Source organism: Temnothorax longispinosus, chromosome 7, assembly GCF_030848805.1.
Source record: "Temnothorax longispinosus isolate EJ_2023e chromosome 7, Tlon_JGU_v1, whole genome shotgun sequence".
Classification (NCBI taxonomy): Eukaryota; Metazoa; Arthropoda; class Insecta; order Hymenoptera; family Formicidae; genus Temnothorax; species Temnothorax longispinosus.
This window is the reverse complement of record NC_092364.1, coordinates 14,478,556-14,494,248: the sequence shown is the minus strand read 5'-3', so window position 1 is coordinate 14,494,248 and position 15,693 is coordinate 14,478,556. Positions and strand designations below refer to the sequence as shown.

General features: G+C 40.5%; 1 protein-coding gene across 1 annotated transcript in view; it reads right to left on the bottom strand.

Annotated features, from left to right (window-relative positions):
- LOC139816837 (discoidin domain-containing receptor 2) overlaps positions 1–15,693 on the bottom strand; it is a 194,176-nt gene that overhangs the window by 11,805 nt on the left and 166,678 nt on the right. Inside the window, exons 11-14 of the mRNA XM_071784603.1 lie at positions 13,879–14,001; positions 11,940–12,049; positions 6,439–6,639; positions 4,878–4,970 (exon numbers count right to left, since the gene is read on the bottom strand). Of these exons, the coding sequence (XP_071640704.1) occupies positions 4,878–4,970; positions 6,439–6,639; positions 11,940–12,049; positions 13,879–14,001 (527 nt within the window). The remainder of the gene's footprint in view (positions 1–4,877; positions 4,971–6,438; positions 6,640–11,939; positions 12,050–13,878; positions 14,002–15,693) is intronic.

Sequence of the window (15,693 nt, the reverse complement as noted above, 5' to 3'; positions counted from 1 at the left end):
GGCGGCCCTCTCCCCCTAAGTTAGATTGAAAGTTGAATATTGGATATGCGTTGCGAAGGAAACAAATGAACCATCGAAAGGTTTTTCAGGCAGAAATACGGCAGAGAACAAGCCGAGACGCGGAAGAAAAGCCGTCTTCTTTGAATTTTTAACCGGTTGTTCGAACGCGTAAGCTCTCGTCAGCGGAGAATAAAATTCTTCTACGCGCCAGCCTTCGGTATTCTCGAGGGTGGATAAGGAGAATCGTGCGGCCTCCTTTATCGCTCGAAGTTGCATTCTAAATCCCAATGTTGGGATCGGCGAGGCCGAATGATTGCATTACGAGTTAAAAACGCGCAACATTTTAGTATTAAAGTTTGTCTATACTCGCTGCAAATAGAAGCTTACAGCTTTGCTGCAAGAGAGAGAGAGAGAGAATACGAACGGAAGTATTTTGGGATCTCTTAGTAAAGCATCTGCAGAACGTATATTTTCCGCGGAAGAGCAGAAATGTTCATATCATATTTTTGGCTAAATGGAAGTTAGAAATTGCAAAACTAAATTCTCGTGATATTTTGAATGTAACAAACACAATGGTAAAAAAATATTAAACATATTAATATTGAGTGCTATCTCTACACTTGTTGCCAGAAAGGAAAAACGAAAGAAAACTCGTCCGGTACATTTGCGATTCAAAATAGGATGAAGGAAATCTCTTTTACCGGAATGCGAAATACCCACACGCTGGAATACAGAATGCCAGGGCTTTTGCTATTCCTGCTCCTTTAGAGCAGCACGTTTATTCGCAGGATGCCCACGCTATCGCCAATCTCCGATGTCGCACATTAGTAGAGTAACATTATCAGCGTTATTGGCGAGAGTCGTATTATAACGCGAGATTTTATACCATCGAGCGTATACAACACCGATCCTGATGTTTCTTCCGGTTGGACAAACACCCCTCGTAACTGCAAATCCACTATCCTTTCCATCTTTAAAGCATTACATAGAGCAATCGATCTTCTCATTCGTCGGTATTCTTTTTCCATTCGAGCCAATTGAATTGCATTACCGTTTGATCAGCAATCGATCCCTTTCTCCTTTTTCACTCGACTTGGCCCCGACAATGACTCTATAGCTATACCGCGCGCTCGCGAATGAAATAAGAGGCTACGATGGATTGGCAGTTTGTCTCGGGCGAGAGAGGAGTCGGTAGAGAACATTCTCTCGGTATACCCGACCGACCGGTTCCGATAACGTTTTAAACTTTATAGCACGGAGAATCCCACGCCGGGTTCGATTTAAATGAATAAAAATGTTTCGCTTCGCTCTTTCTCGTTTATCGCGCGATAGATAAATCGCGCGCGCAAAGGTCCTTCGAGTAGGAAAGGGTAAAAATGCATTTTGAAAGTATCGCGCGCGCACCATTGATACCCGCAATGTCCATTTCTCTTTTGACGCCGCCAGTCACGGAAGAATTTATGCCCCACGGTGGAATTCCCATACGGTCGCGTATTTCACTGAATATCGTCGGTTCGTCACGCTGACGTGTGCCATCAAAGTGGAAGTTCAGCGGTGGTGTGCCATTAAATTCTGATTAAATTTTGATTAAATCCCGGCGCCTATACAAAAGGCATCGATCTATTTGCAACGCGATCGGATCGTATCCCCGCGCTTTTTTCCTCGCAAAAGCACAAAAAGCACAGAGAGGGATAACGCGTCGCGCGTCGCGGTTTTGACGCGAGTGTCGCTTAAATTTTATAAAAATTCCGCGCGCAGCTTGTTAAAAATTTAAACAAAGCATTGGCCGCCGCGATCTCGCAGACGTCGACGTTCCACGAAAATATTTTGAAATTTGCAACACCATTAGCACTTTGTCATGAAAATGTGAAACAGCGTAAATTAAATATCTCATTTCGAACATCAACCAGCATATTATAGTACCTACATATTATTAGTATAAATTTAAAATTATAACTCTGAATTATATACATTTCAAATTACTTATATATTTCATATTTCTATTAATCTTAAAATAAACATTTTATCGGTTTAATTGTGCATGACGGTGAAGTACGTGAGACAGGGGACGTCACAAAAGTTCTGACGACACTACTGAACGATATTTCTGCAATCGACGGGTCGAATCGGTGTCAAAAGCCCTCAGGAATGCTGACAGGGCTGATATCGTTCATGAAAGCTTCGCAGGAAGTGTCTCTCGCTATACATTAAGATTTACGAGCGAGGTGTTTGAGAGACACTGTCCAGCCGGAAACTAGGTCCCACGTGCTACGAGAACTCGGCGGTTTGTGCGCGAATGTGCGCCCGCGTGTGTATATGCGGAAGATATACATATATGCACATATGTGCATCTAAACGTCCTATCGATTCGGCGAGATGGCCATTGCATTTCAATAACAGCCACGTAGATGGACTTCGTTCCATATACGATGTGTACTTTGTATTCGTAAATCGATGATTATCGATACCGCGGTCACTGTATACGTTATGTGCGGCGTATGAAGATCATCATAAATTTACTTATGCAATTTGAGAAGAGCTTGGAAATTAAATGGAGCTCGCTTGAAAGCATACAGAGAGTACGAAGAAAAAATATATAAAGTACTTTTCAAAGTGTGTCGCGGTAGAATAATTAATTAATAAATTACGCAACTTGTGAAATTGATTCAAAAATTATAATATCTACGAGGTAAATCGATGCAGCCCACATTTTATTAACGCAGTATTTTCATTAGTTTTACTGGCGTCTGCGCGTTACTCGTAGTCAATGGAAAATTCAAGGAGAATAATCGGCAAGTTCCAGCATTAAAATTTCACTACTAGCACAGGCTTCTTAAATTTTAACCTCTTGTGCTTTTAAGTTTAAGATGCGTTTGGATCGAAATGTATAAAAAATACATGCGCTCCTTTTTTTTCAGACAATATCTCCATAATCGGCCCTTCCCCGACAATCTCGATTTATACTTAATGCGTATGAGGGGCGGAGATTCCTTTTAGTGCCTGAAAGGAAAATCGACCGCGAACGTGACAAATATTAAGCCATTATATTGGACTGAGAAAGGTGGCTATTGTATGCTCGAAGTCGCGCGCACTTTGGGATTGCTCCTGCGAAAAACTCCGGAGGAATCACTCCGCGAGCAGTCTGAGAGGGACACAATATTAGAAGCTGATCCGAGATAGTTACGACGATTGAACGCGGTCGAATAAAAATAAAATAAAATAAAATAAAACGTAGAAATTTTCTACACACCGAGGCCCGGACTACCGTTGACAAACTGGCTGCTCTTCTCACTGCATTCCTCGCGACGATTCACTAACAAATCGTTGATTTCCCATGCGGTTCCCGGCTCCGTTTGTTTTGGGGCTTATGGAAATGCACTGCGGGGGTTGGTATAATTCAATTTCATCGTGAGAGTGTAACGGGGGGGGGGGGAGGGAATCGATATCGGTGCCCCCGTCTCCCGTTTTAACAGGTTCTCGACGTGGTAAAATCCTCCCTCCACACGTATACCTATACACGTTCCCGGTGTACAACCACACACCGCGAGAACATCTCTGTTAGTTATTAGACTGTGCCAATTAAAGCGGACGGCACAATCTCTCGAGCGAGATCGCAGCGAGAGGGGGCACATATCCGTCGAAAGATAATCTCGATTCGCGACGATTTAAAGTCGATAGCACGGATCGCGGAGAGTCTTGTTAGCCCGATGAAGCGGAAAGCGAGACGGGGAAAAAGTACGCCCCCCACGAGGGAGAGGGGTGAATGAATTTACGTCAGGAGATAAATCAAGAGCGGCAACGGATCCCATTTATCCCTTCCGCAATAACATAAAAACCATGCCGCGACATTCGCGCCATATACCTCTTCCGTGCGTTTGATTTCGCGACCGACTTTCGAAATTACTTTTCAATAAAAATCGCGTACGGCGGGGCGGAGGATATACATCGCGTTTTTCAACCGGTTCCCCTCGCGACGGGGATCATCTCCAGGGATGCGCGTTAAGAATTATAAATCCTGCTGCATATTGTTGCCGCGCCACGGAAGCGTTTGTAATTTTCCTCGCGTCACGTCGACCGAGAAGATTCCCTTGTAATCTTACATCTCCTCGACACGCGTCGATGCATTCGCGCGAGAAAGAGCTTCATATTCACGTCTGTATTCAAATCTCTGACTCTCGTTCTCCAATTTCGTTTAATCTAAGGATCGCATGCGGAGTATAACAAGATTTTTACACACACAACCGTCTATAGCAGATGTGATAAAAAGAGGTATGCAATATAATCTTGATTTTTAACCCTAGCTAGCCTACTTATTTTCGAGTCTTTCATTCGCCACACTCCGGTCTGTGAGACCACTCGACTTCGTCACATTGTCATTTTCATTCTAATTATAATATTTTTAAGCTTGTACTGTAGAAATTGGAAATACCAGACTTTGAATAAAATGTTTATGATCATATATCAGACAAAAAAAATGATTTGAACTTAAACTGAACTTGTTATAAGGAAACTAGAAAATTGTGAAAACTAGAAAACCGAAAAACGTTCAGCGGTCCACTGGAGTGTGGCGAGCTAGGGTTAAAATTATATCAAATAATTAATATATAAAAAAATTCTCATGTAATTATAATATATAAAAAAATTATAGAGAATTAATAACGATCGTTTGCCCACAAGCTTGTGTCGCTTAATGTATACTATTAATGTATAATATACATCGTAATATCATGCAAATCGAAGGCGAGAACCCGAGTGTTTAGATACATAGTGAATACCGGTCGGGGACGATAAAGCCTCCCCGTATACGTAAGTTTATTCTCAAGAGATGAAAGCGAATCCGCGGGAGATTTGTTTCGGCAAAGTCCCATTGTACTCACCTAGTAGCCAGATCCCGATGAACGAAGTTCAGGTTCTCCAGATACCGCATGCCCGATGCGATCTGCGCCGCCATGTAGATGAGACAGTTGAAACTGAAACGACGACGAAGCGGCGTGAGTTTCCTGACGACGAAGTTAAGGTATTCGCGCGCACTCGAATACGCCCGACCGCCGCCGTCGCCCTCGGAGGGATTCTCCTCCGAGGTGTAGGTCGACGGGAATCCGGGGGGTGGGGGGCTACGTCAGGACGCTGTGCGTCGCTCACGATTAATAAACGCGTCAAACTCTCTCTCGCGCGCGGCGTGCGGGAGAAACTTATTGCGTGTTAACTTCAGCGACGGCAGCTCGTTGGAAATGAAACCGAGCTCCGGTTCGTTAGAGACGATTGCAGCACTTCGGCTGCCGTAATCTTGAATACTTTAAGCTCGGTAACAACAGTGCGTTGCCATACATTATGGTATTATACTCATATATCTCAGCGTTAACATTACAACAGACGAGTTATCGAACAATGCCAGAGTTAATGAAGAATCGGAATTTCTTCTCGGATTTGTACAGCTAGATAATGTAATTAATTTCTTTCTTAAAAAAATTGCGATTTTCTACGACACGATATGACGGTCTTCGAGATCTCAACGACTCGAGATTAGACAATATGAATTTCTCTGATAATTTTCAAGCAGAATACATATATAGGCGTACACATTACGACATTTGATATTTTTAGAAGTATTGAGAGCATTTGATTAGTCGATTTTAACATTTTTTTTATCTTTCACGAGACTTCGGCGGAATATCAGTAGTTTCAACATGCAAAATTAAAAGGTCGATACCGCGACATTTTATTGGTGCTACAAGGAATCCGGTATACGCAAATTGAAATTTATAATACCTATCGTCGCTAAAGACACGATCGTGGATTTTTTAAATACTTTGATGCGAGGTAATGAGAAGATTAATCGTCATGACATTAATATATTTAGCTGCGTTTTCAGGGAACGTCTCATATAATGATCACAAATCTTTATATCGCATTAGCCAAATATATATATATATATATACATGTATATATGTATATATTTTAACAAAGCGGGATATTGCTTTCAAACGCATAGATATGTGCGTTTCATGACTTTTTCACAATTTTATTCACGAAAGGTACTCCAATTTGATATTTTTTGAAGATATTGCGTTGCTTTTATTTGGGAACGTTCAATTTCCGCAGCGATCGTTACATGAAACATCCTGCACGCGTGCCATTTTTTTTCGGAAAAACGACAGCGAATGTTTTGATAAACATTGCTCTTTCACTATATCAATAAAATAACAAGTCAGCAGGAAAATAATTGAGGGCGATACAGTAATTTTAACGAAATAAAAGAACAGAAATTTATAGTGATTATCACGACAATCCAAGAGTAATTTGTCTCAAATTTAGAAATTAACGATTAATAGGCATTAACACTAATTAACAATTTTAAGAAAAATTAGTCGTATATGAGGAGAATTATACCGAGTGCCGACCCTTGATTAATCCCAAAATGTGTCGCTGGAAAGTTACCTGAGTGTCTTGACGCCAATTGGCATGGAATGCGCGTCTTCGGCAGTGATATGCGTCTTGAGGAACTGGCAAAGATCCCCGTGCTCCAGATATTCCATTACCACGCAATACGGTTCCTCGCGGTAACAGGCACCCAGGACCCGTGCGATATTGCGATCTTCCAGAGCTGCCAGAATCCTCACGTCTCTTTGGAAGTCCAACCTGTGCGGGATTAACCCAGTTCTTCGGTGACTTATTACTAATACTGTAATTAATTAATCTCGCGGAAACTTCTCAGAATGAAAGAAGTCTAATTTCATGTTCGATTTTGCATCAATTATTGAGGTGATTATGTTATACAATTTTGAAGACAGATCTTCAATCCTCCGTTCTTTTGCACCCTCGAAGTGTACACGTGGGTCTGTCACGTTCGACGCTACAAACGCTATTTTTCTCTACCTTAAAGTATTTTTAAATATCTGAAAAAATTCATGAAACATCTGTCTACATTACAGTTGACGATTTTATAGTCATTTTGAAAAACATCGTTTATTTAATATTTTCTGGCAGACTTGCAAGTTTTACAGTTACGAGCAGAAATCATTTTGGCTCGGACGCCGTAGACCCACGTATACAGACGGAGGATTAAAACGCGAGACACGAAATGTATATTCATGTGTTTAGATATGTGAAAAATACGAAATATATAAATATATGTGCAAAATAACAAGGCAACGGCAAGTAAATTTGATAGCGTTAAAGCAACGAGAATCACCGCGTTGTCCGTCCCAGATAATGACTCTCATATCGCGTTGCGCGCTCTCTGCATTGTGATCCCGACGCTCGTACAACGTTAACGACCGCAGTCGCCGTCCAGTTCGTTGGGTCGCGTTCCGGATAAGAGAAGGCGCTTTCCAGCGCTATAGAGTACAAGAGTACACATATGCGCGACGCGCCTTTCCACGCACAGCATCGTTACTCCGGCCTTACTTACGATCGGCTTGATAATGGCACTCTCGCGTGATAGTTTAACGCGACCGTTAACAAAACTGCGGCGCGCGGCGCCCTGCGTATCGATTCCCCGTAAACTAAGAATCCCGCTGGCGCATGGCGTCGCGCGCGATAGTCCTTCGAGCCCGGCAGCGTGGGCGAAACACATGGTCTTGTCGTTGGCCACTATATGCAAAGTAGCCCGTTTAGCGTTACCGCGGCGCCGCTCCTAGGGCAGGTTAATGACTTCGCATTAGCCGAAAGTTCGTATTCGCGGTTCAAAATCTTCCCTCCTCTTGTGCCGCTGACATCGGCGGTTATACAGAAATCCCCCCGATTCTGCATGCGTTGGTGGTGTTCACGGTACCGCGAACGTGATGCCGAATTACTAGTTTAATTTCGATCTATGACTGCAAAAATATCCTTTGTCTTCTCGACAACGATTTTTATCTTAATGGCATTATAATAAATATAAATCTACAAGAGCATTGTACGTAAGATAATTATTAACTTAAAGCTATTATTAACGGATAACTTTCGAGAAACGGTATAAAAGCATTAAAAAAATTGCACTTGGATTTAATTATAACTTCTTGAGTTACAATTCTTGAAGTAAAAGTGGAACTTGCGCGTAGCAAATAGATCTTAACAAATTAGCAACTTCTAAAGTGACGAAACTTTATCATTGTGATTTCGATAGCTCGCGGAGATAACGAGTGATAACCCGTCGAGTAAAACTTTTGTTTAGGGGAGGCACCTCCAATGACCTTGTCCTTCACATTTTTTATATTATGAAGATTATCCTATATAACAAGTAAACTTCAAAAGGTTTTAGTCGTTGCTCGTTGTTTATTAAAAAGTTGTTAACAAAAAAAGTTAGAATTCTATAGTATACGATATGAATCAAAAGGACAAAAAGAAGTAGTCTTGTTTTTTATACTTTATACAGTTTTTAATTTTATCATACAAATAGTAAGTACTGTTAAAAAAAAATAAAGCCATACTTTTGTAATTGTCATAACAAAACGATATACTTATAATAATATATTCTATATAATACATTCTTTAATGTACAAAATAATATACGTACAAAACGAAAATTTTAAACTATATTTGATCAATGTAATGGACACATAGAACTCATTACCTCAAAGAAAGCATCGATGCGTTCATCAAAATCGTATATTTTTTTAAATAAAAATTCTGCAAGATAAATTGCGAAATAATACAATAATATAAACCTTGTTATAAAAAATTTGTAAATATATTTTTGGGCAGAACAGGATGCGAAGCATCTCTGTTACATGCAACATTAATGTTACAATGATATAGGGGTTGAGTTAGATTATATTTTATAGCCAAAAAATATACTTCCAAATTTTTTACAAACAAGGTTTATTATTGTACGGCTCACGTATGTGCGTAAATATTTTCTTAAATGTACATGTGTCGGAAAATTACGTTCTACTCATCAAATTTATTTTGTTAATAACTTTTTAATAAACAACGAGCTGGCTAAAACCTTTTGAAGGTTACTCTGGAGGGTTACCGTTATAATATATGTAATATATGAAGGAGACAAGATCATTGGAGGTGCTTTCCTTAAACATCAGGAGTTTTACTATCCGTCGTTTGCCTCGAATGAACACAAATCGGAGCAATCGAGCTGATGCATTATTTTTAATAAAGTATCACCGTGCGAGTTGCGCATTGTGATACGCATGGCGTATAAAATATTTCTTATCTGTCGTTAGCATAGCGGGGGATGCGAGCATCCCTCGTTGTACCTTTTTTATTTATAATCGCGTAACAGACCCTTACGATCACCTGTTAGACTCTACGCAATGATATGCAGGCAATGTAAATTTTGCAAAAGGATCGATAAAACGCGTAACAGCATAAATAAAAAAATCAATCTCAAATATATTCAACAAAATTAGAATACAAAGTTAATTATGCAGTAAAAATGTAATTAATATAGGAATTAGAATAACGAATTGACGCGGCAAAGATTCCCTTTAGGTATCTCTCGCGACATGTTGCATGCACTATTAAAGGATGAAATTTAAACCAGTGCCAGTGTACCTTGAGTTAAATAATATTTTGTCAGTTTTAATTACCATGTGTGTCGAAATTTATTATTTTAACACAGAACAGTATTATTTTAACTTCATTTTAGTTATTAACATTGGTTTAGTTAAATTAATGACATATTAAGTAGAAGGAATGATTAACATTGACTCAAATTGAGTATAATTCGACACTACAAATTTAACGGTGTACCTAAGAGTGCGGATTTGCGGTTCCCATACGTCGCAGCAGTTGCTCGCGTTTCGACGCGGCGGGCGAACTCGCCGATGCAGTCACGAGATGCTATAAGTCATCCGCGCGATAGGAGCTTGTTGCGTGAGCGGATGTTGAGGATACACCGAAGATCTTTTGAAGATCTTTCTTGCGCGTGAGATAAAATACGACGGGTCTCGGAAACCGTATGTGTATCTAGTCGTTATATATACGGGATCGACAGAATTGTCACGATTTTTGTCCGCGGAGATTGTTCCGGCAATCTTGAAAGTTGATCTTCTTTTAACTCAAATGTTCAATAAATTCTTTACATTTCTTTACACTTAATTATTAGCATCGATTAATTAAATCGATTATCGGTTTAAGTAAGTATGTGGATTTGTTGTTCCGACAAAACTTAGAGTTGTGTGTTTCAAGACCAAAAAATATTCGGCGCGCAGTTCACTGAATTGTAATATAAAATAAAAATCACACAGAAATATTATTATCGACACAAACATCCTGTAACGGCTCTAAGCCCTTTGTTATTTAAGTGATTTCAAATATTCAGATACCTATTTATAGCTCTCGCTTGAGTTTTGCATTTTTGTAAAGGTTTAACGAATGGATTGATTATGTGAAAATTGATTCTCACGGAACTAAATAGCGAAACGTCGATAAAACGTGTCGATTGAGGTAATGGTTAACAATACATAAATTAATCACTTTCGTAAGATGCTTGTGCAATCACTTCGCACACAACGTGATGCATCATGCCGGTGCACTCTGTTACGGAATTGCAATATGCAGCGAAACTCCTCGTACAAGTAGACACACTCTACTGCACGCTAAATCAGCCAAATTGCTCGCTATTCTCCGTTCACGTCGTCTGAGACGTCCGACAGATTGCTCCGTGGACGGAGTCGACGAAATTTCTCTTCGGCTTCGATGCCAGGAGTGTACACCAGGCGGTGCGGTATCCAATGGAGAGGGCCGTCGATTTTCGTCGATGTTCGTCGGTGGGAAGCTTTGTCATCTCCGCTACGAGGTCTCCCGCCCTTCGTTCCGCGCAACATCGGCCCGTGGTGCGCGCCAAAGTCGGACCCGATACCCTATCTCCCTCCCGGTCATTGTATGCAAATCCGTTCCATTCGTGGAATCGAACTGGCCTTTTTCTGATGTCTGACGCGAGATAGTCGCGAAAACGATCGTCCGGGAACGGTATATCCGGACGTTTCGCCGCCGCGGGGCTTCCTCGGCGGACGTCGCGCCGCGACGCGGGTCGTCGCGTGCATTCGGAGAACACGGACGGGGACTGCTCGTTCTCTATCTCCAAATTCGATGTATCACGTGCTGTTGCCACGAGAACGGTCGCTCTCGTATAATTTAGTTTGCCGCCCACTTTTTCCGCATTTTTGGACGTGTGCCTTATGCTGTTACGCGAACTCCCGGTTCCATCTCGCGAAAATACTTCATGTAAATTTCGATACCGTGGGCTATTGAGCTGAAAATTGTTTTCAACTAACGCGCACGCAATGGCCGAAATAGTTCTCTAGATATATTTCGAATGTGTATTCCGAGAATGCACTATTATACATTCGTAGTGTCAAATTATACACAAATTGAGTCAAATATACTCAATTTTAGTCGTTTTTAACCATTCCTATATAGGTCGCCATTCAACTCCTATTCAATTTTAGTCATTAAGTTAACTAAAACAACGTTAATTTAACTAAAATAGAGTTAAAATAATATTACTGTTCTGTGTGAAAATAATAAATTTTAACACACATGGTAGTTAAAAATAACAAAATGTTATTTATCTCAAGGTATTGGTTTAAATTTCATCCTTTAATATTTATGTTAGTGCATAGAGATGTTAACTAATGCATAAAAAGTTTACTAAATCTGAGTGTACTTCTTCATCTAACATTTTACGATCAATTTGTCTCATGATAAGCCTGGATCGCATTTTTTTAACGTTGACTATCGATCGTATCTGTTCCGGGAGTGAAGTAACTTATGATCTGTATGTCGGTCGATATCAATAATGATGCATAAAAGTCGCGAATGCGATCGGATAGCAGACGTGGAAACGCGTCTCCACATAATGGACGTAAAAAGTTTATCGTTGTACACGTGAAAATGAAACGTGTTAGAGAAAGGCATGCTCGCGTTCAATCAAGCGTCACCATGGCATAACGAAACAGAATGCAAATTTCGGCTTCCATATGGACGTGTATACTCACTTTTCCTTCTCGCTGGCTTCCGGCAGTAAAAACTTGACGGCGACGAGTCGCTTGCCGAGGGTAGTCGTCGTTCCGTATTCCGGAATCCCTTCAGCTTCCGCCACGTATACCTTTATATGCATAATTTGTTTGAATTGCGTTATGTACATGCATGGAAATTACTCATGATCGGGGTAAATTTTGCAGAAATAACTGAAATTCTGTTGTAATTTCGGTGAAATCTCGTCGTACGTGATTTTGCATAAAGTCAACTCTTGGCTAATTTTATTTATCGATTATATTTTATTTTATATTATATTTTATTATATTTTATCCGTTTAGATAAATAACAATTTTGCAAGATCAGTAATTTTTACTTGGTTTTTCAATTATACAACAAAGCCGAGGTTCTTCTCTGTTTTTAATGTTAGCGTATTATTTTTAAAGAAAATGCAGATTCTTTTGCAATACAGTAAAATTTAAATAAATACAAACCAAGAGAAATTCACACAATTTACTCTCATATTTTATAGTTCCAAGAAAAGTCTGTCTTGCAATTTTATCCTTCCCTTACTTTACGATTATGATAAAATTATGATGCGATTATGATAGTCTTTTCATTAACCGATAATATATAAAACTACATTCAGAGAACTTTCTGAGCCGTAGTAATCGTAGCCTACAAGTCTAGAACGGAAGTAAAAAAAATGATCGATTGTCGTACGCATCGCGTAACACATTACGATTGTATCCTTTTGCGATTTCCGCGTAAGAGATTCGACGATCTCGCAAGTCGACCGGGACTCGAGATCGACGTGACCGATCTTGCGTACTCGTGGGAAGTCTCGCACGATCGCGTCTGCATATGCGGATGCATCCGCGTCCACGGAAGTCTGACGCGGCAACTGGCGAACTGTGCGAAACGAACGAGCGAACGTTTCGGCGATCCTCCTCCTCCTACTACTCCTCGTCCTCCTCCTCCTGCTCGCCTGTCATCATTAACGACGCGTTGGTACCCGAGGCAGGAAACAAAAGGGAATTATTAGCCGCTCTAACGCATTCTAAACTGATTATCCTCGACGACCCCGACGAGGCGCCATTGTGCCGGCGAAGAATAACGCGTCCCGGGCACTTCATTAATCGACGTATTGTTGCGCATCCTGTGCACGTTGAATTGCCTGTGCGCGCTGCGCCGCGCGGCCAACAAACGGATTGATTTCGCGATCGTCGACGGAGGAGTTGCGACACATCGCGCAAATTCACGCGGGATAGGGCGAACTTGCTTTATATTCGTGTACAATTATACATGGCAACGGATAACGCTGATAAATTAATTGTTATAACGGCGTAAGGCGTAACATTTTTCTACGTTACACTAAAGTAATTCCATATCTCTCAAAATTACACCAGATAATTTTCAAAACAAATTAGAGTATAAATTATAATATACTAGATGACAAATGTCACAAAGCTGTTTTTGCAAGTTTCTAAAGTTAAAGTTTCATCAGCATTAATTTGGTAACGGGCGCCTGGGGTTTTTACACCTCAGTATCAAAAAATGAAATTTACGTCACAGTAATTTTAATGTGCTTCTTTTATTTTTTTAAATATTTTTTTGTTCGTTCTTACTTTTTATAAGATAATGTTGAATAAATTTATATTATCCTTAAGTACTGAAAATCACTAATAAATCACTATCAAATACTAATAAATTATAGAACAATAAAAAATATACGAGATGTAATTAATAACAATGATTTTTAATTGGGTGTAAAAATCACCCCAGGTGCCCAATCACGCAAAAAAATCAAGCGCCCGTGCGATTTATTAGCGTAACAGACGTTATACTAATCAAGGTTCGCTGATGGATAGTTTATCGATTTATCCACTGCCCGTGTCTAATTGGGAATATATACTTATTATTCGTGGGGTGTAATTGTGTAATAACAATGTCAATTACCGTTCCGAAGGCGCCTTCGGCGAGTTTGGAGAGCATGCGAAGGCGATGCCGTGGGAAGAGCGGTACGCTGGTCTGCTCCAGACGTCTCTTCAGGGCCGAGAGTACCTCCTGTTGAGTCGGCGACTGCAACACGAAAGAGCAAATGCATTGTGCGGGCTATCCAACGATAATCAACGATCTGTGATCACGCTAGTCCCGCGCGCATCGTGGGTATCGCAGAATCTATCGGCCGTCATTCGACAAACGGCCTTATCCCCTTCGATCCTTCGCGTTCACGTCTGCGGATTATCGAGTGCACGAGAGAGCGAGCACGCGGAAACTGTAGCGCAACTTACAAGTGTTCTATTGGTCGTGAAGTATTGTCGATTGGTAAAAGCCAACTCGTAGAATGTTAGATGATAAGACGCGATATATCTCGCTCGCTACTTTCATCGAAATACTTTTCCGCTCTTGGATTATAGAATATTTCAGTGAGATACGTGAAAAATTATAGGACATTGCAATAAAGCGTTTTAAAGTAAAGGGAAATAACATATAGAAATCTTGTCGGATCTCGTGGATTGTTTGAAGGATCGGAATACACGACATTTATAAATATTCCGTTACACGAATTGTTGCACTCATATGGAAAATGGACGCACTCGTGCAACAGCGTATGGTCAATATGCTGTGTGCACGATCGTCTATTTTCATTCGGGGGATACGTATACGTAACTGATCGCGGAAGTCGTTCTGAAACCTGATGGTCTCTCATAAGTGAGAGTGACATGAAAAGAAATATTGTCGAACGCGTCCGGGTGTATACCGCCGAGTAATCCCCCGTTTTACGGATAACAGTGAATCCGCCCGGAGAAGGATGATTGGCATTGCTACGAAGCGTCAAGGCCAGACTCGGCGCGACACGGGGTGAAATGTTTTGACTGTTTCGAGTGGCGCTGTCGGGTGTCAATCACGCGCAGACGTCTCGACGTAGACACGGGCACTTTCGGATCTGGAGCGTCCCGTCCTGGGGAGCATTGTGCCCGGATCAATCTCGATTCACGCCGCGGAAACGCCGTATACGCAAAGCGCGATTACCAGATGTGTCTATCCGCGGGACACATCGCGTATCTCGGCGCAGAGAAAGGACTCACTCGACAGTGAAGAAGCTGTTCGCATTCATGACTTCGAGGGAATCGATCGTGGAACAGGGCGGCAAATATGTTTATCAAGTATTCTCCCTTATATCTTCTATAGAATCCCGATCCAAGGCAGAATATTGTGCAATAAAAAATACAAAACACTTTGAATGTCTAAATCGTCCGCCGCGTGATTATAACTCGAGCGACCTCTCGCATTCGTAACAAGATATAAATAAAGATTGTCACCATAAAAATAATTAGGTATGTTACGCTCGATGAAAGTAACAGCTAATTAAAGCGAAAAACGGCCAATTTTCAAGCAATAATAAAGGTGTTAAAAGATAAAACAAATTTGTTTATTAAAAATTTGATAGAATAAGCTGTTTACGTTTCGAAACCATAATAAACACAACGAGAAACGTTTTCGCATAATAACATAATTTTCTAATTTCCAAGATCAGTTTAAACTCAAATTTCTTGACCTAATATTATCTTGAACATCTTATTCAGACTCAGTATTTCCAATTCCTACATTACAAACTAAAAATATTAATTAGAATAAAAATGACAATGCGATAAAGTGTGGCTAGCTAGGGTTAGAAAGATAGAAATAAAATAATTACGTCTATTATAATTATATCTGATAAAAAAAACGAAAGATTGTCACAATTTTTCATCGAGAAATATGCGAGAT